Source organism: Crocuta crocuta, unplaced genomic scaffold (assembly GCF_008692635.1).
Source record: "Crocuta crocuta isolate KB4526 unplaced genomic scaffold, BGI_CrCroc_1.0 scaffold762, whole genome shotgun sequence".
Taxonomy (NCBI): domain Eukaryota; kingdom Metazoa; phylum Chordata; class Mammalia; order Carnivora; family Hyaenidae; genus Crocuta; species Crocuta crocuta.
The window spans coordinates 621,158-638,715 of NW_027529524.1; the positions used below are offsets into that span (position 1 = coordinate 621,158).

General features: G+C 51.3%; 3 protein-coding genes and 1 long non-coding RNA gene across 4 annotated transcripts; 2 read left to right on the plus strand and 2 right to left on the minus strand.

Moving 5' to 3' along the window:
- Positions 1-387: 387 nt before the first annotated feature.
- CFB (complement factor B) lies at positions 388-6,708 on the plus strand. The gene is made up of 18 exons (XM_077760927.1): positions 388-547; positions 642-875; positions 1,272-1,457; positions 1,601-1,774; positions 2,022-2,123; positions 2,223-2,359; positions 2,651-2,789; positions 3,124-3,255; positions 3,820-3,921; positions 4,011-4,148; positions 4,624-4,721; positions 4,846-4,963; positions 5,204-5,357; positions 5,463-5,539; positions 5,722-5,834; positions 5,939-6,071; positions 6,152-6,201; positions 6,499-6,708. The coding sequence occupies exons 1-18, from the start codon at positions 484-486 to the stop codon at positions 6,652-6,654; spliced, it is 2,307 nt and encodes a 768-aa protein (XP_077617053.1). The 5' UTR covers positions 388-483; the 3' UTR covers positions 6,655-6,708.
- Positions 6,709-6,851: 143 nt separating this feature from the next.
- NELFE (negative elongation factor complex member E) lies at positions 6,852-12,682 on the minus strand. The gene is made up of 11 exons (XM_077760931.1): positions 12,562-12,682; positions 12,038-12,120; positions 10,573-10,642; positions 10,325-10,470; positions 9,768-9,842; positions 9,599-9,636; positions 9,073-9,410; positions 8,810-8,954; positions 8,601-8,655; positions 8,251-8,353; positions 6,852-7,022 (listed from the first exon to the last, which is right to left on the minus strand). The coding sequence occupies exons 2-11, from the start codon at positions 12,110-12,112 to the stop codon at positions 6,925-6,927; spliced, it is 1,143 nt and encodes a 380-aa protein (XP_077617057.1). The 5' UTR covers positions 12,113-12,120; positions 12,562-12,682; the 3' UTR covers positions 6,852-6,924.
- LOC144228954 (superkiller complex protein 2-like) lies at positions 12,111-15,479 on the plus strand. Its single transcript, XM_077760875.1, has 11 exons — positions 12,111-12,171; positions 12,319-12,423; positions 12,733-12,882; positions 12,960-13,063; positions 13,726-13,835; positions 13,935-14,052; positions 14,142-14,256; positions 14,376-14,450; positions 14,730-14,783; positions 14,882-15,072; positions 15,234-15,479. Exons 1-11 carry the CDS (start codon positions 12,111-12,113, stop codon positions 15,477-15,479), a joined length of 1,329 nt encoding a protein of 442 aa, XP_077617001.1.
- Positions 15,480-16,861: 1,382 nt separating this feature from the next.
- Positions 16,862-17,558, minus strand: LOC144229001 (uncharacterized). The gene is made up of 2 exons (XR_013334323.1): positions 17,386-17,558; positions 16,862-16,944 (listed from the first exon to the last, which is right to left on the minus strand). It is a non-coding gene; the product is annotated as an uncharacterized LOC144229001 (long non-coding RNA).

Sequence of the window (17,558 nt, forward strand, 5' to 3'; positions counted from 1 at the left end):
TAGAATGATTCCAGGAACCGCAGGGAGGCAGGTCAGAGACCCTGCTGGACAAACAGTGGCTGGACTCTGCTCCAGAGCAGAGTCAACAAGGAGTGAGCTGGCCATTTTTCTCGTTCCTGAGGGGGTGGTCTGGGATTACTGGGGAGGAACTGGAGCTGAGAGGTGGTATTGATGGGTCTTTCCTGGATCGTGGGCAGGAAAGGGTAGGGCTTATGCAGTTCTTATTTCCTTGACTGGCAGCTCGGTGGGGGCCCTCCCACCTGGGACATTCCGGAAAATGATGTGGGTTGGGGTGGGTGGGGTTAGCCACAGGTGCCAGAACACAAATTGCATAAAAGGCTGGAGGTTGTGGGGGGCAGGGGAAGAGTGTGATCAGGCCCAGGTCTGAAGTTTCTTTGGACATCGAGCCAAACAGACAGGCAGCACAAGCTGGGATAATCCATCTTGTCCCCAGCCTTGGTTTCTCTCCTGCCTTCCATCACTATGGGGAGCAGTCTCAGACCCCAACTCTGCCTGGTATCCTTGATGCTGGGCCTCTTGTCTGGAGGTAAGAGAGAGTCACCCCCCCTCTCCCCCTCCTGCTGTCCCCAATATTCCTCTTTGGCCTTGGGAGGCTGGGCTTCATCGGCCTTTTTCTTTAGGTGGGAGCACAACGCCATTGTCTGCGGTTAGCCCCCAAGGCTCCTGCTCTCTGGAAGGAGTAAAGATCAAAGGTGGCTCCTTCAGGCTTCTCAAGGAGGGCCAGGCACTGGAGTATGTGTGTCCCTCTGGCTTCTACCCATACCCTGTGCAGGTTCGCACTTGCAGATCCACAGGGTCCTGGAGCACCCTGCGAACCCAAGACCAAAAGATTGTCAAGATGGCAGAATGCAGAGGTTGGAGGGCAGTGAGGGTGGGCACGGGTCAATGGAGGGGTGGAACCGGTGGTGGCCAGGGGCAGACTAGCATGGTATTAAGAGTTGTGTTGAGGCCAGGCAGGTTAGCAGGGGGAGCTGAGCAAACACAGCCGCTGTCTAGGGCTGAAGGAGGGAGAGAGGGACAAGAAAGGGAATGAATCTTCACGGAGCATCTACCCTGTGCCAGGCAACCCTGGCAGAACACTCAGAAATCGGAGGCAAGGAGAAGAAAGGAGTCATCATAGTTTAAGGGTTGATGCTGTCTGTGAGACCAAGTGGCACTGTTTCTGTGACAGGGTCCCTGAGACCAGAAGGGAAACTCTCAAGGGAAGCCCTTCCTTCTCAGTAATTTCTACTTGTCCCCCTCTGCCAAAGCAATTCGCTGCCCAAGACCACAGGAATTTGAGAATGGGGAATACTGGCCCCAGGCTCTCTACTACAATTTGAGTGATGAGATCTCTTTCCGCTGCTATGATGGCTACACTCTCCGGGGCTCTGCCAATCGCACCTGCCAAGCAACTGGTCGGTGGGATGGACAAACAGCCATCTGCGATGATGGAGGTGAGAAGTGTCCCCTTCCCTGGTGATGGGGTCTTCTCCCTGCACATTCCAGCCTGAGGAACTAGCACCACAGCTCTTGTGCTCTACCGTGCCATCTGGGCCTCAGGATCTGGTCCTCACCTCCATGTCTCATGCTTCTGCAGCGGGCTACTGCCCCAACCCAGGCATCCCCCTCGGCACAAGGAAGGTGGGCAGCCACTACCGCCTTGAAGACACAGTCACTTACTACTGCAACCGGGGACTTACCCTTCGTGGCTCCCAGCAGCGAACATGCCAGGAAAGTGGCTCTTGGAGTGGAACAGAGCCTTCCTGCCAAGGTGACTCTTGACCCAGGCTCGTAGGTCAGACCCTGCTCTTTTATCCTCATGTCCCTCCCTACTCCAGGTCCCCCTAATGCAACCCAGCTCTTTCCTCACTTCTAAACCTGCCTGCAGAACTTCCTCACTACTGAGCCCTTCCCATCCTGGAAACCCACCATCCCGTCTCTCTGGTCATGGTGTCTCTGACCTTCTCACCCCGCAACAACATCTGTAGACATTTGACCTGATTTCTGACCTCTCCCAGACTCCTTTATGTATGACACCCCTGAAGAGGTAGCCGAAGCCTTCCTGTCTTCCCTGACAGAGACCATAGAAGGAGTAGACGCCGAGGATGGGCATAGCCCAGGTTTGGAGGCAGAGAGGGGAGGGAGGCAGGAAATTGGGGGAGGATGAAGGGGCAGGAGAACCATGCATGCTGGAGCCTGAGTTTGTTGGTGGCACCCAGGGGAACAGCAGAAGAGGAAGATTGTCCTGGACCCCTCGGGCTCCATGAACATCTATCTGGTGTTGGATGCATCAGACAGCATTGGGATCGGCAACTTCACAAGGGCCAAGAACTGTCTCAAAGACTTCATTGAGAAGGTGGAGCCCCCTTCCCCCTGAATGTGAACTTACTGCCCAGCTAGGACTAGTCCCCTGGTTTCCAGACCTTCTGAGACACAGGTCCCAGAAAACCTCTGGTCCTATTCTGTCCTCCTTCCCTTTTACTTGAAGCAGTTTCTTGACCTTTAACCCAATCATCCATTAGCCTCAGGGTGATCAGTTAGCCCTTTTGTCTCTGATTATAACTTTCCCTGTCCCAGAAAAGCTGCTAACCTCTCCCAACCACAGTATTTTTTCATTGCCACTACCTATTGCTCTCCTAACCCACAGGTGGCAAGTTATGGGGTGAAGCCAAAATACGGTCTAGTGACATATGCTACAGTCCCCAATATTTTGATCAGAGTGTCTGAGGAAAACAGCAGTGATGCAGACTGGGTTACAAGGAAAATCGACAAAATCAGCTATGAAGGTCAGAGGTTAGGGAAGGGCCCGGGGCGGGGGGGGGGCGTTCACTGTGGGGTCAGAGAAGTCAAAAGGTTCAGGGTTGTAGGGAGGAGGTGGTGAGACCACATGGGAAGGCAGGGCAGGCCACTTTGCAGTCAATGGTTGGACAGCAGCCTCGTTGGGGAATAGGGGTTACTGCAAACTTGTTGGGGGCTGAGAAGGTCACTTTGTGGTCAAAGGGAAGTCAGTGGGATGACAACTCAAAAAGCTGAAAAATGTGGTATCTCACTTGGGATAGGCCTCTAAGGTTCATAAATGACTTGGGAGACCAGGCAAGGTGACCTCTTCCCTTTCCACAGATCACATGTTGAAGGCAGGGACCAACACGAAGAAGGCCCTCCAGGCAGTTTACAGCATGATGGGCTGGCCAGGGAACGTCCCCCCTGAAGGCTGGAACCGCACCCGCCATGTCATCATTCTCATGACTGATGGTCAGAAGGGACCTTTCTCCTGCCCCGGGCTCCTCACCCTTATACCAGTGTATGGCTGTTAGGTCCACATGTAACACTAGACTCATGGTTGGGGTTCTGAGCAGCACTGAGGGCCCCAACCATGTTGATCTTTCCTGTGACCCTTTACAAGGAGAGACCCTTCATAAGTCTCCGTGTGATCTGTCACTTCTATAACCTCTTAACCTGCTTACCCAAGGGCACCTGGGTGACTTGGTTAGGCTTCTGAATTTGGCTCAGGTCATGATCTTGCAGTTTGTGAGTTCGAGCCCCATGTCAGTCTCTTTGCTGACAGCTCAGAGCCTGTAGTCTGCTTCAGATTTTGTGTCTCCCTCTCTCTGCCCCTCCCCCACTCATTCCCCCCCCCTCTTAAAAATGAGTAAACATTAAAAAAATTAAAAAGCTGAAACTTCACCTCCAGCCATTAAAAACAAAAAACAAAACACCTGCTTACCCAGCCATGTGTCACTATTTCTAGCCAATTTATCTTCTTTGACCCTCTTCTTTACTTGCTTCTCACCTTCATGGTCCCTGTCTCTTCTGCAGGCTTGCACAACATGGGTGGGGACCCAGTCCCTGTCATTCATGAGATCCGGAGCTTTTTGGACATTGGGAGGGATCGCAAAAACCTAAGGGAGGATTATCTGGGTGAGTTTTTTGCCTTGGACCCAGCACCTTGCTTTCTCAGCTCCTGCCCCCAGGGCTTGGACACTCCCCCTCCTTTTTTTCTCCCTCAGATGTCTATGTGTTTGGGGTTGGGCCTCTGGTAAATCAAGAGAACATCAATGCTTTGGCTTCCAAGAAGGATAAAGAACAACATGTGTTCAAAGTCAAGGACATGGAAAACCTGGAAGATGTCTTCATCCAAATGCTTGGTAGGAAGATACTGAGAGGGTGTAAAGAGGTCAGGAAACTCCCTAGATACCCCAAGGCCACTCATACTTCCTCTCCTCCTAAAGGCAGTCTGGGATGGTTTTCTCATTGCTCCTTCTCTACCTCAGTCACATTCTTGTTTCTGGGCACTATCCACTTCCTGACCTTAGAATCACAGAGTTCTGAACAGCATTGGAGGTCTTGTCAAGTCTCTCATTTTACAGATGTGGAAAGTGAGGCCAAGAGCAGCCCAAGCAAGTAAGCCAGCAAGAGTTGGGCCAGGTCTCCCATCTGTTAGTTCCAACTTGTTTTTGCTATGCTGCCACAGTTCCTTGCCCTCAATGTAAGGAAACAAATGCCTTTCTTTTCCTCATGGTCCTCTGCTCCTCATAGCTGTGTAGGTGTGCCTCCCCAAAAGGCTTCTGCCATTTGGAAATGAAGTATCCCAGGTTTCAGCACATTCTCCTTTCTCGCTAGATGAAACCCGGACTCTGGGACTCTGTGGAATGGTCTGGGAGCACAAGGCAGCTACTGATCACCACAAGCAACCGTGGCAGGCCAAGATCTCAGTCACTGTAAGCACAGCTTCCTGGTGGTGGGGACTTGTGGGAGGTGAGGTCAGGTGGAATGGAGGTAGGGGAAGGGCAAAATGTGATGTTTGTAGAAGTTAAGCTTTCTCCCCTGCCATTCTGTTCCTAGCGCCCTTTGAAAGGACATGAGACCTGTATGGGGGCCGTGGTGTCTGAGTACTATGTGCTGACAGCGGCACACTGTTTCACAGTGGATGATCGGAATACTTCAATCAAGGTCAGCGTGGGTAAGGATGCGGTGAATCAATCCTGAGCTTCAGCTGTGCTCCCTGGGCAACACCTTCCACTTCCTCAGGAGTGCACCCTCCCACTCTCCCCTCCCCCAATCCTCAAAGCAGCCCCCTCTCTTGCATATTGGGCTGCGGGGGGCGGGGGGATGACTCCAGGGTTGGGGAGGATTCGAGGCCAGGAGGAGGAGGCTGCCCAGAGAAGTAGGATGTCCTGACATACCCACTCTCCTACCTTAGGAGGGAGGAAGAAGGACGTGGGTGTAGATAAAGTCCTATTTCACCCCATGTATGACATTAATGGGAAAAAAGCAGAAGGCATTCCTGAATTTTATGACTATGACGTGGCCCTTGTCATACTCAACGAGAAGCTCAAGTACAGCGAGACTCTCAGGTGAGCCCTTTGGACCTGACAAGAAAATTATGGGCAAGTTGGGGCTACAGGTCTGGGGCAGGTCCAGTCTGCTGTCCCTGAGTCTCCCCCATCTCTCTTTAACAGGCCTATTTGTCTTCCCTGCACCCAGGGAGCAAATCAAGCTTTGAGGCTTCCACTGTTGACCACCTGCCAGCAACAGAGTAAGCCATTCAGGGAAAGTAGCACAAGAGACATGTGGGGCATGACAGGGTGCTGCAGGAGCCTGCCTGGTCTCCAGCCCACAGGAAAGGGTTGAAGCATGTTTGCTGAGTGACAAAGGCAATAGGGAGATGGTGGGGGGAAAGGAGGGTGCTTAAATGATCCCATCTGTCCATATGTCCAGTGGAAGAGCTGCTCCCTGCAAAGGATGTCAAAGCTCTGTTTGTGTCAGAGTTGGTCAAAGATAGGAAGAAGATGCTGATTCGGAAGGAGGTCTACATCAAGAATGGGGAAAAGGTGAGGAATATGGGATTCTAAGCAGATCCTCTAGGTCCCGATTCTTCCTAAGCATGTTCTGTTCATCACCCTTTTCTCCTCCATGCTTTATACCTCACCTACAGAAAGCCAGCTGTGAGAGAGATGCTCAATATGCCGTAGGCTATGACAAAGTCAAGGACATCTCTAAAGTGGTCACCCCCAGGTTCCTTTGCACTGGAGGGGTGGATCCCTATACTGACCCCAACACTTGCAAAGGTGAGAGAAGACTCTTTGCCTTTCCTACATGTTGCTAATGCCCAAGAATCGTTTTCCCTACAGCTTCTCCTCCCCTGTAGGTGATTCTGGTGGTCCCCTGATTATTCATAAGAGGAGTCGCTTCATTCAAGTGAGTTTCTCCTCTCCTATCTATGGAGAGATGCCAAGTGGTCAGCATGGGCCCTAAAGCAGGAGAGTTCAATGCATGTGGCTGGAAAGGGGAGGACAGAGCCTGCTTCCTTACAACTACTCCTTGAAATGGCCGGGTTGGGGCAATGTCTGCCCTGTGTGCTAGAGAGTAGGACTCAGCTGGGTCCCTAGTCTAATTCTTCTAGATCAACTCAGACATACTTGGAAACAGTTGAGCCTCCTGGGATTAGGAAGGAATCCTACCAAATGATCAGTGGCATCCCCTTGCCCTCTTCAGGTTGGTGTGATCAGCTGGGGTGTAGTGGATGTCTGCAAAGACCAGAGGCGGTGGCAGCAGGTACCTGGTCATGCCCGAGACTTTCACATCAACCTTTTCCAAGTGCTGCCCTGGCTCAAGGAGAAACTCAAAGAAGAGGATTTGGATTTTCTATAAGGGATTTCCTGCTGGAAAGGGGGATGAGACCAAATTAAAACAGCTGCGACAATACCTGTGTTCAAGATCCTTTTGGGGTAAGGGAGAGGGGAGCGTGCACTGGCCATGTGTTACAACTGAGATAAAATCTAACAGCCGTTTTTAAAGGCTCAACCCCAATCCCAAGTGCTGAAAAACCAGAGGCTGAGGGAGATGTGTGAGCTTCCACCTCAGTGTTTTACTGAGACCAGTATTGGCGCAGATGAGGCACACGGAATCCAGCTCCATTCCCTAGAAGCCATCCACAAGGTTTTCCTTGTAGACATCATCACTGTAGACAATCTGGGTCCTCTTGTCCCGGTGGCAACCCTTAGGGCTGTTCTGGACAGCTAGGGAGGGAGGAAAGGATTGGTTAAGAAGCACTGCATCTGAGTACTGGTGAGGCCAGAGGCTCAGAGTCTGACCAGCTCACTCCTGGCCTTTGGCCATTGGAAGCCCAATTTTGATGCTGACCTCTGGTGGCCAGGATGGGCTGTCTCTCTTTGGCTCCCTTAAGCCAACCCATCCTCAGGGCAAGGAGCACATGCCTGTTACTGTGGTAAGATACTACAGGGAATGTTTTGTTCTTAGAACAGCCCCAAAGGTAATCGTTGTGATAACTGAATGATGTTAACCCATTGCATCAAAATATTAAAAACTGGAAAATCTCTGTAGCCCTTTGTTGACATGTTAGTCATTTTTGTTCCTTCTTTTCATTTGGAGGGCCACTCTTACTCTGAACACCCCTTTCTGCCTAACTCCTCTGTCAGGAAAACCAATAGGTATAGAGGACTGTTCACACTAGAAATGCTACTAGCCTCAATAGGGGGGCTCATTCTGGTTGCGGCTTTGGCCCAAAACGTTCTTCCTCGACCCTCAAGCTGTTCCTTCCTCTTCTTTTTTTCCTTTCTATGTTGACATGTCCCTCTCTTCCACCCCATTTCCAAGGATTCCAACCCTGCCATTACGGGGCTACAATCATTCACCCCACACCAGCCTCTATTCTCTTGGATCTTCATACCTTGACACTGCTGATCACTACCCAGCTTCCAGAGTTTGTATCTTTGGCTTTCATGGCCTCTGGTGCTGCTCCTTGAATACCCCCCAAGTCCAGGCCTGTGTAATTTTTTTCTCCAAATTCAGTCTTCCCTGAGAATACTACCATTTTGCAGCCACTCTGATACAGAGGACTCGGATCCATGTCCTCACTTCACACCCAAGTTCCAGATCTCTAATTTCAAATGCTTATTTTATAAAGCCAACTACACTCTACCTCAAAACGAACAAGGCCATGTGAGATGCTCATCCTACTCAATGACCTCACTCACTTCCACTTTCTTCCCTGTTCCAGTTACTGCTGCTTCAGAAGTTGTTCTCAATCCTTCTGTCTCCTTCCCACTAAGAAATCTTCTCCTATGTCTAACTGACAGAGGGCCTGACAACTCTCATTCCCATTCCCACAGCCTCCACACAGATCCAGACATCTATCACCTGTAGGGAATCCTGGGACGTGCAAGGGAACAAAGAGAAGAGGTGAGCTGTGGGGAACAGGATGAAGGAGGAAGAACCCATTCTTACCGAGGGAGCCCCAGACAGACTTGCCAGTGGCAGCATCCAGCATGGGCTGTTTGCGGGCAATGCTGACTTTGAGCTGTACGGACTCCACCTGGGTCCCATTGAGCTAGGGAAGAAGAGAGGTGGAGGCAAAGGATGGGGGAAAACATTACAGACAAGGCAAAGGAGGATTTCCAAGAGTTGCCATCCTAGGAACAGACTGAGTAAGGATCTAAGAATACAACATTTCTTGTGTAGATAGAAAGAGACTTTCTCTGTCAAGAGGAAATTATTTCCTCCTGGCTCCCAATATTTTAAAGAGAAACATGGAAATGGCAGTAGGGATGGGAAGAACAGATCTGGGAAGTCCCAACCTCAGCAACGGCCTGATCTGCTGATTCCATCTTTTCATAGGTGACGAAGGCACAGCTAGGATGAGAGAAAACAGTATCAGTAGAGGGTCTATGGACTCTTGCGGACCCAACCAAATCCAGTGCTCCTAGGCCACTGGAGATAGGTTGGTGTTTTCCCTCAAACCCAGGTCCTCCCAGGACTTATCATCTTGCCCCACTACCATCCTTACTTTCTGGGTGGGTCCATGGAGAGGTCAATGATGTTTCCAAAGGGAGAGAAGGCTCCACGGAGGAGGGTGGGCGTCATGTCCTCTCCATACACATAGAGAGTATTCCCTTTCCGAGGGGCCCTGCGTTCAGGGAACGAGTCCGACCCTGTGGGGTCAGGAGTCACAGTCACAACACACAACCCATCTCAGCCTCCACTTTAAGAGATCAATGTAGTAGGACCCGCCTAAACCCTTTACTTTTCCCAGCAGACCAGGTTACTCACTGCGGAAAGGGCCCTCTCGTTCTCGATCGCGGTCCCGTTCCCGATCTCGGTCCCTGTCCCGATCGCGGTCCCGTTCCCGATCTCGGTCCCTGTCCCGATCACGGTCTCGTTCCCGATCTCGGTCTCGATCCCGTTCCCGATCTCGGTCTCTGTCTCGGTTCCGCTCACGACTGTGGTCCCGGCTGCGGCTTCGGGGAGGGGAGGCTGAGGAGCGGGCACCACCACGTTCTTCATAGCCCCAGTCAAAGCTTCGAGGGGGACCATCACCAGCCCCTGGGCCCTCTGCCTCTTCCCCATCTGGCCCTAGTTCTCGAAGCCGATCACTGGAAGACACAAAACTGAGGAGAGGCAGACACTGAGGATCAACAGGGGCCTTTAGTTCATCTTCCCAGACCCTGTGGAGACTCAACACTCCCTCTGCAGCCCCAGGTCCTTCCACTCCAGCCCTAAACCTCCCAAAGATACAGGCAATTAACCCTCCCCTGCTCCCCCAATTGGGACCCAGTCCTCTCTCTAGCTCTCTAACCTCTCATACAAAGATTTCCTCTGAGGGCGTCTGGATGACTGCAAAAGAAACCAAAGATAGTTAAGGACAGTTAAGATGAGTCCTAGTTGGTGGCATGTGGTCCCAAATATGTGGATCTCTCATTTTCCTCATTCCCCAGCCTCTCAGGGACAGAGAGTTGGGAACATACCTCCTGCAGATCGTCGTCAGCAGATATGCTTCTCTGGAACGGCTGGAAAGTAGGGACTGGCCCCTTCTCGGGATCCTGAGAAGGTTGTAGAGATCTACTTCAATGTGAGAGCAGGACGCTGCCTAACCATGGGACAGAAGGGATGCCTCTTCCCTCACCCTCCTCTTGGCTTTCCTCTGGCCTTTCCCCCCTTTTTAGTCCCTTTGTGCGTTTATCTGATTATGTGGTATTTTTCATAAATGACCTAATATACACTTAGAGTATTTATCTGTACATTTCTTGAATCTGCTGACATCTTCAACCTGTTCAACTTCTCAGACCAACCAAACCCAGGAGCTCGAATATGTGGTAGATTAGAGCCACAGAATGTATGACATGCAGAATTTAGGAGTCAGTCAGTGTCTTCATTTTACAGATAAGAAACCTGAAACTCGGGACTGGTACAACAATTTGCCCAGAAATGAATAGGCATTACTTTTCCCTAACAGTGACTCTAACTTGGAAGGATGCCCTCTGAAGTCAAGGGTCCCCTGAACAATCTTTCTGCTTGTGCTCACCTTCAACTTCCCCTCTAGGGTTCGAGAACGTTTGAAGCCCGAGTTCTTGGTCTCGGCCTTGATGGCACTGATGGCTCCTGACTTCACCAGCTGCTTTGCCTGCTCTGTTGCCGTGGCTGTGTCTACCACAGGCTGCTCTGACAGTGCTGGAGTGGTGAGGGAAGGAGGCATTATTTTGGCCAGGCTGTGAGAGAGGTCAGCCCCATGTTGCCCACTTCCAGTCTATCCCCAGTTCCCCCGTCACTCACAGCGTTTCACACCACCTTGGCTGGCTGTGTTGCTACTACTTTGCTTCTTCAGAGCCAGCAATGCCTTTTTCTGGGAATGAGAGAGAGAAGAGAGGGGTTGGTGAGAGCCAGTCCCCAAACAGGTCCTCTCCCAAGGTCCCTGGACACCTCACTCCAGGGGACGCCTTTCTCAGAAAACAATGCAAATGGTGTCCCTGAAGTGGTGCACTGAGGCAGCCCTACCGTTCACACATAATCCAATGGATCATCTGCAATACCAGCGATTCGTAATCTAGCCAAACCATTGTATCCAGAGGCTTTCCCAAGCCTCAGTTTTTGAAGTGGAAGGTAAGGAATTTGAACATGGACCAGAACCCCAAGATATGAACTGTAAATACAAGCCTATGTTTCTTTCTCGGGGTGGGGGAGGGAGGCTTCATCCATCCATCCCCTGAATATTTCACGAGGACACGCCATTGCTTTGTAACAGAAGTATGAGACGTTGCTCCTCCCCTTAAGAAGCTTACAGTCTGAGAAATAAGACGATTAGACATAATTATCAAGAGTGATTGTAAGAGGTGCAAACTGCTTGTTGCTGAGAGCAAATAAGATTATCTGATGCCAAATGGCTATTAAACTGGACCCTGGGTAGAATCTACACAAAACAGACTTAAAGAAAAGAATATTTTAGACAAAGAACACAGACAGGCAAAGATGTAGAAAGAAGAAGGCTTTGGGAATGCATGTTTTGGGACCAGTGAATAGTTCTGACTAGAAAGGGATGGCAAGGTAAGGATTTGTTGCATAGACAATGGGAAACCACCTACAGGTTTTGAGAAAAAGAGAGACAGAGTTTTTTGATTTCAGTGGTTCATTTTTAATAAGAGTGAAAGAAGTCTGTCCAAAAACACACTAAGAAGCTTCTTGAGAAACCATTACAACACTCTACATGAGCATCAGCAAAAACTGGATCTATGGAATACACAGGAAAAAATAAACAACAGACATTACTTCAAAGGAAGAATCAAGAAGACTTGGCAAACGTTTGGCTATGCAAATAGTGGAGATGTGAGAGAGGAGATTTTGATTCCGAACGCGCGGGAAAACTGAACGTGGTCAGTCCTACGTGGAAGATCAAGAAAAGGAACTATGTTAGAATACATAGGAAGATGATAGCTAGCTGCAACACTGGGAATCTGAAGGCTGTCAATAACAGCTCGGACAGAATTGAAAAAACAAACCTGGAGATTACCATCCCTGCGCTGGTACTAAAAAGCCACGGAAAAGGAAGACAACTCTACAGCAGAATGCACAGAAGAGAGAGAAGGTATACACCAAGACTTGGGAAAAGCCCACTCGGAGAGGAGATATGCCTCCAGGTCCAAGCTGGAAGAACCCCCCCCCCATCCCCTCACACTCACCCCAGGTGTTCTCAAGAATGTAGAGTCTGTGAAAGGTTGGGCCACGCCCCCACACACTCCCTCACCTTTTTCTTGAGTTTGTTGAATTTCTTCTGCAGAGCCTCCTCCTCCTCGCTCAGTCCGGGGGGTATCACCAACATGGTGGCTCCTGGTTCAGGGGCAGGGCCCAAGACATCTTTCTCCACTGTCACCGCCCAAGGTTCACACGCCGTCCACACTGCACCCAACCGCACCCCTCCAGGCCTACCTACTCCTGTCTTTTGCCTCTCCCTATCCCTTGCTTAAACCAGGCTGCCATCCAAGCCCCCGCTCGTCCGGATCAACCAGCATTCCCTCTTCTCTCCAGGAATCACGGCCACCAGCGTCTTGCAGGACCAAGTGGTCCGGGAAGGGAGAAGCACCCCTTCCGTCGCCAAGACGATGGCATCAGACACCCCCTACCCCCGCTGGGGTTAGTATGGCAACCGCGGGGTCCAAACGGCACAGGAGGCAGTGAAACCCGCGCAGCGCTTTCAGAGCAACGAAAAGGGGAAGAAGAGAGAAGGAGCTCGGAAAAAAGGGGCGACGGGTGAGAAGGAGAACACCTTACCTGAGGGGGCGGTAACCGGGGTCCCACGGTCTCGGGCGGCGCCCGCGCGGGCAACAGAGAGCTGGCTCAGAGCGATGACGTAGCGAGGGGTGGAGAACGCGGTAACCAAGGCTGCACAAGGCTAGACACTTCCGCCCGGCAGTCCCCCAGCTCAGGTCAGCCTCTCCGTAGCGCTCTACCCCTCCGCCGCGGGTGTGTGTGACGGAAGTCGCCTCCACTTCCGCCCGCTCTGGGGCGGGGCTTACCTCACGGCTTTTCGCTGCATATCCGGTGTGCCCTGCGGCTGCTTGGGCTCCAAGACGATGGAGACAGAGCGACTTGGTGAGGGGGAGGGGGTGGAACCAACAAGTGTTAAGGGGGTGACCCTTGACCTCTGACCTCTGACCTTCCTTCTGTAGTGCTGCCTCCTCCAGATCCCTTGGATCTGCCCCTTCGGCCTGTGGAGCTGGGATGCACCGGGCGCTGGGAGCTGCTGAATGTGCCTGGGGCTCCAGAGAGCACAGTGAGTGGCTTTTGACCCTAACCTTTGACCCACTTTGAGCTTAAAACCTTTTCCACTCTCTTTACTGTTGGACCCTAAGGTAACCTCATTCTCCTGTCTCTGGATTCCTGTCATCTGGGCTTGCCTTGTGCTGGGCAGACCCCAGCTAGTGGACCGGAGTTCATGTGAAGACAGAGAAGGGAGTTTTGGGGATACCTTACGTCTGAGAATTGCTCTTTCAAATGTGTTTTTTCTTCGGAGTCACCTGTCTCCAAGCACCAGGGCACTTGTTGATGGCTACCCTTTGAAGCCCTGACTCTCATCCTTAGTCCTGGGCTACCTTTTCCTAAAACTAGTGGTTCTCAAATTTAAGTGTACCTCATAATGAGTGGGGGTGGGGGATTTTTAAAAATACAGATTCTTAAGCCTAGCCCCAGGGATTGTGGAATGATTGTATTTCATGTTGTATTGTAATGTTTTAGCAACCATTGCTCCAGATAAATCAGTAGCAGGTAGTTTGTCCTGTAAAGCAAGATAATCTTTGGAAAATATTGCTTCAGCTTGACTATCCTAGTTGGTCTGGAATGTCTACCGTTTTTAGTTTCAACACAAATCACATCACTTTCTTGTCTATGTCTTCTCTTCTCCCCTTACCTAATGCCTTTTGTTTTGTCCTTTACCAGCTTCCCCATGGCCTCCCTCCCTGTGCCCCCGATCTGCAGCAGGAAGCAGAGCAGTTGTTTTTATCATCTCCAGCCTGGTTGCCTCTGCATGGTGTGGAACACTCAGCCCGGTGAGGGGTCTGGAGGGGCCTGGACTGGGGAGCTAAGTCCCTAAAGGAAACTGGGAGAGGAGAGAAAGAAGACCTGAAAAATGTTTTCATTTTCTGCAGAAAATGGCAGAGGAAGATGGATCCCTGGTCTCTCCTGGCCACACTGGGGGCCCCAGTCCCCTCAGACCTTCAGGCGCAAAGACACCCAACCACAGGGCAGATACTGGGCTACAAAGAGGTAGGAGATCAGGGGCCATAAGAAGGAGAATTGGGAAAGCGTCAGAGGCAAGCTCAGCCTCACTGGGGCTGTGTGGTCTGTTGCCTCAGGTCCTGCTGGAGAATACAAACCTATCAGCCACCACCTCCTTGTCTCTTCGCCGGCCCCCAGGGCCCGTCTCCCAGTCCCTGTGGGGGAATCCGACACAATACCCTTTCTGGCCAGGTGACTTTTGTGGAAATGGGGTGGTAGGAGAGGGCGCCCTCAGTCTCTAGGAAAGAGTTCCCCACCCATCCCATATCCCTCCCACCCCACAAATCCCTCTTTGTCCACACTCTTCCCAGGTGGAATGGATGAGCCCACCATAACAGATCTGAGCACTCGGGAGGAAGCTGAAGAGGAGATAGACTTTGAGAAAGGTGAGGTGGTGCCAGGACAGACCCTTGGGAGTAGGGCTGTGAGTCGGCGGCCCTGAGGAAGGGGGGCCCAGGCCTATCAGTGGGCCGCTGCTAGGTGCCTTTGAGAAAATTAGGGAAAGGCACCCTTGTCGTAACAACCTTTATTTTTATGGAAAGATGGCAGAGAGCCCCATTTCTGGTGCCTACGCTGTGAACGGCATCCTGTAGGTTTAGGTATCATATGACTTTTACGCCACCGCACAGTAATGCTGATTCTATCTCTTTGTCCTTGTTCTTCAGATCTTCTTACTGTCCCACCTGGCTTCAAGAAAGGTGTGGACTTTGCCCCAAAGGGTGAGTTTTAGTTTTAAGATGGGGTATAGAAATAGTGGCTTTCTCCTGTGGAACAGAGATGGACATGACCAGGTTTCCCTTTTTGCCTTGCTCCTCAGATCACCCGGCTCCAGCTCCCGGCTTGCTCAGCCTCAGCCGTTTGCTGGAGCCTCTGGATTTGGGGGGAGGCGATGAGGATGAGAGTGAGGCAGTGGGCCAGCCAGGAATTCCCAGAGGGGACACTGTTTCAGCAGCCCCCTGCAATGCTTCCCTGGCCCGAGCAAGCAGCTTGGAGGACCTAGTGTTGAAGGTTGGTGGTTCTGGGCAGTTGAGGCAGGAAAGAAGAGGATTTAGTGGAGGGGTGGCTGGCTTGGTTGGGTCTAGGAGGAAGACCGGAGCATCTTTATGGAGGAGTGGTAACAGAGGGCTCTCTGACTGTATCTTTATCACCTCTACCCCCGGCTTTTCCAGGAAGCATCCACAGCTGAATCCCCTCCAGAGCCCCCCAAACCCCTGCCTCAAGAGCAGTGGGCTATTCCTGTGGATGTCACCTCCCCTGTTGGTGATTTCTACCGCCTCATTCCCCAGCCTGCCTTCCAGGTAGTGTGGCCCAGTGCTTACCTGCTCCCCTGCCTCTTCCCTGTTGCTCCCTTCATCTCCTCTCCCCGCCGAGGCCAGATGCCTTCTAGGTTCGTCTTGGGGCTCACTNGGGAATGAGAGAGAGAAGAGAGGGGTTGGTGAGAGCCAGTCCCCAAACAGGTCCTCTCCCAAGGTCCCTGGACACCTCACTCCAGGGGACGCCTTTCTCAGAAAACAATGCAAATGGTGTCCCTGAAGTGGTGCACTGAGGCAGCCCTACCGTTCACACATAATCCAATGGATCATCTGCAATACCAGCGATTCGTAATCTAGCCAAACCATTGTATCCAGAGGCTTTCCCAAGCCTCAGTTTTTGAAGTGGAAGGTAAGGAATTTGAACATGGACCAGAACCCCAAGATATGAACTGTAAATACAAGCCTATGTTTCTTTCTCGGGGTGGGGGAGGGAGGCTTCATCCATCCATCCCCTGAATATTTCACGAGGACACGCCATTGCTTTGTAACAGAAGTATGAGACGTTGCTCCTCCCCTTAAGAAGCTTACAGTCTGAGAAATAAGACGATTAGACATAATTATCAAGAGTGATTGTAAGAGGTGCAAACTGCTTGTTGCTGAGAGCAAATAAGATTATCTGATGCCAAATGGCTATTAAACTGGACCCTGGGTAGAATCTACACAAAACAGACTTAAAGAAAAGAATATTTTAGACAAAGAACACAGACAGGCAAAGATGTAGAAAGAAGAAGGCTTTGGGAATGCATGTTTTGGGACTGGTGAATAGTTCTGACTAGAAAGGGATGGCAAGGTAAGGATTTGTTGCATAGACAATGGGAAACCACCTACAGGTTTTGAGAAAAAGAGACAGAGTTTTTGATTTCAGTGGTTCATTTTTAATAAGAGTGAAAGAAGTCTGTCCAAAAACACACTAAGAAGCTTCTTGAGAAACCATTACAACACTCTACATGAGCATCAGCAAAAACTGGATCTATGGAATACACAGGAAAAAATAAACAACAGACATTACTTCAAAGGAAGAATCAAGAAGACTTGGCAAACGTTTGGCTATGCAAATAGTGGAGATGTGAGAGAGGAGATTTTGATTCCGAACGCGCGGGAAAACTGAACGTGGTCAGTCCTACGTGGAAGATCAAGAAAAGGAACTATGTTAGAATACATAGGAAGATGATAGCTAGCTGCAACACTGGGAATCTGAAGGCTGTCAATAACAGCTCGGACAGAATTGAAAAAACAAACCTGGAGATTACCATCCCTGCGCTGGTACTAAAAAGCCACGGAAAAGGAAGACAACTCTACAGCAGAATGCACAGAAGAGAGAGAAGGTATACACCAAGACTTGGGAAAAGCCCACTCGGAGAGGAGATATGCCTCCAGGTCCAAGCTGGAAGAACCCCCCCCCCATCCCCTCACACTCACCCCAGGTGTTCTCAAGAATGTAGAGTCTGTGAAAGGTTGGGCCACGCCCCCACACACTCCCTCACCTTTTTCTTGAGTTTGTTGAATTTCTTCTGCAGAGCCTCCTCCTCCTCGCTCAGTCCGGGGGGTATCACCAACATGGTGGCTCCTGGTTCAGGGGCAGGGCCCAAGACATCTTTCTCCACTGTCACCGCCCAAGGTTCACACGCCGTCCACACTGCACCCAACCGCACCCCTCCAGGCCTACCTACTCCTGTCTTTTGCCTCTCCCTATCCCTTGCTTAAACCAGGCTGCCATCCAAGCCCCCGCTCGTCCGGATCAACCAGCATTCCCTCTTCTCTCCAGGAATCACGGCCACCAGCGTCTTGCAGGACCAAGTGGTCCGGGAAGGGAGAAGCACCCCTTCCGTCGCCAAGACGATGGCATCAGACACCCCCTACCCCCGCTGGGGTTAGTATGGCAACCGCGGGGTCCAAACGGCACAGGAGGCAGTGAAACCCGCGCAGCGCTTTCAGAGCAACGAAAAGGGGAAGAAGAGAGAAGGAGCTCGGAAAAAAGGGGCGACGGGTGAGAAGGAGAACACCTTACCTGAGGGGGCGGTAACCGGGGTCCCACGGTCTCGGGCGGCGCCCGCGCGGGCAACAGAGAGCTGGCTCAGAGCGATGACGTAGCGAGGGGTGGAGAACGCGGTAACCAAGGCTGCACAAGGCTAGACACTTCCGCCCGGCAGTCCCCCAGCTCAGGTCAGCCTCTCCGTAGCG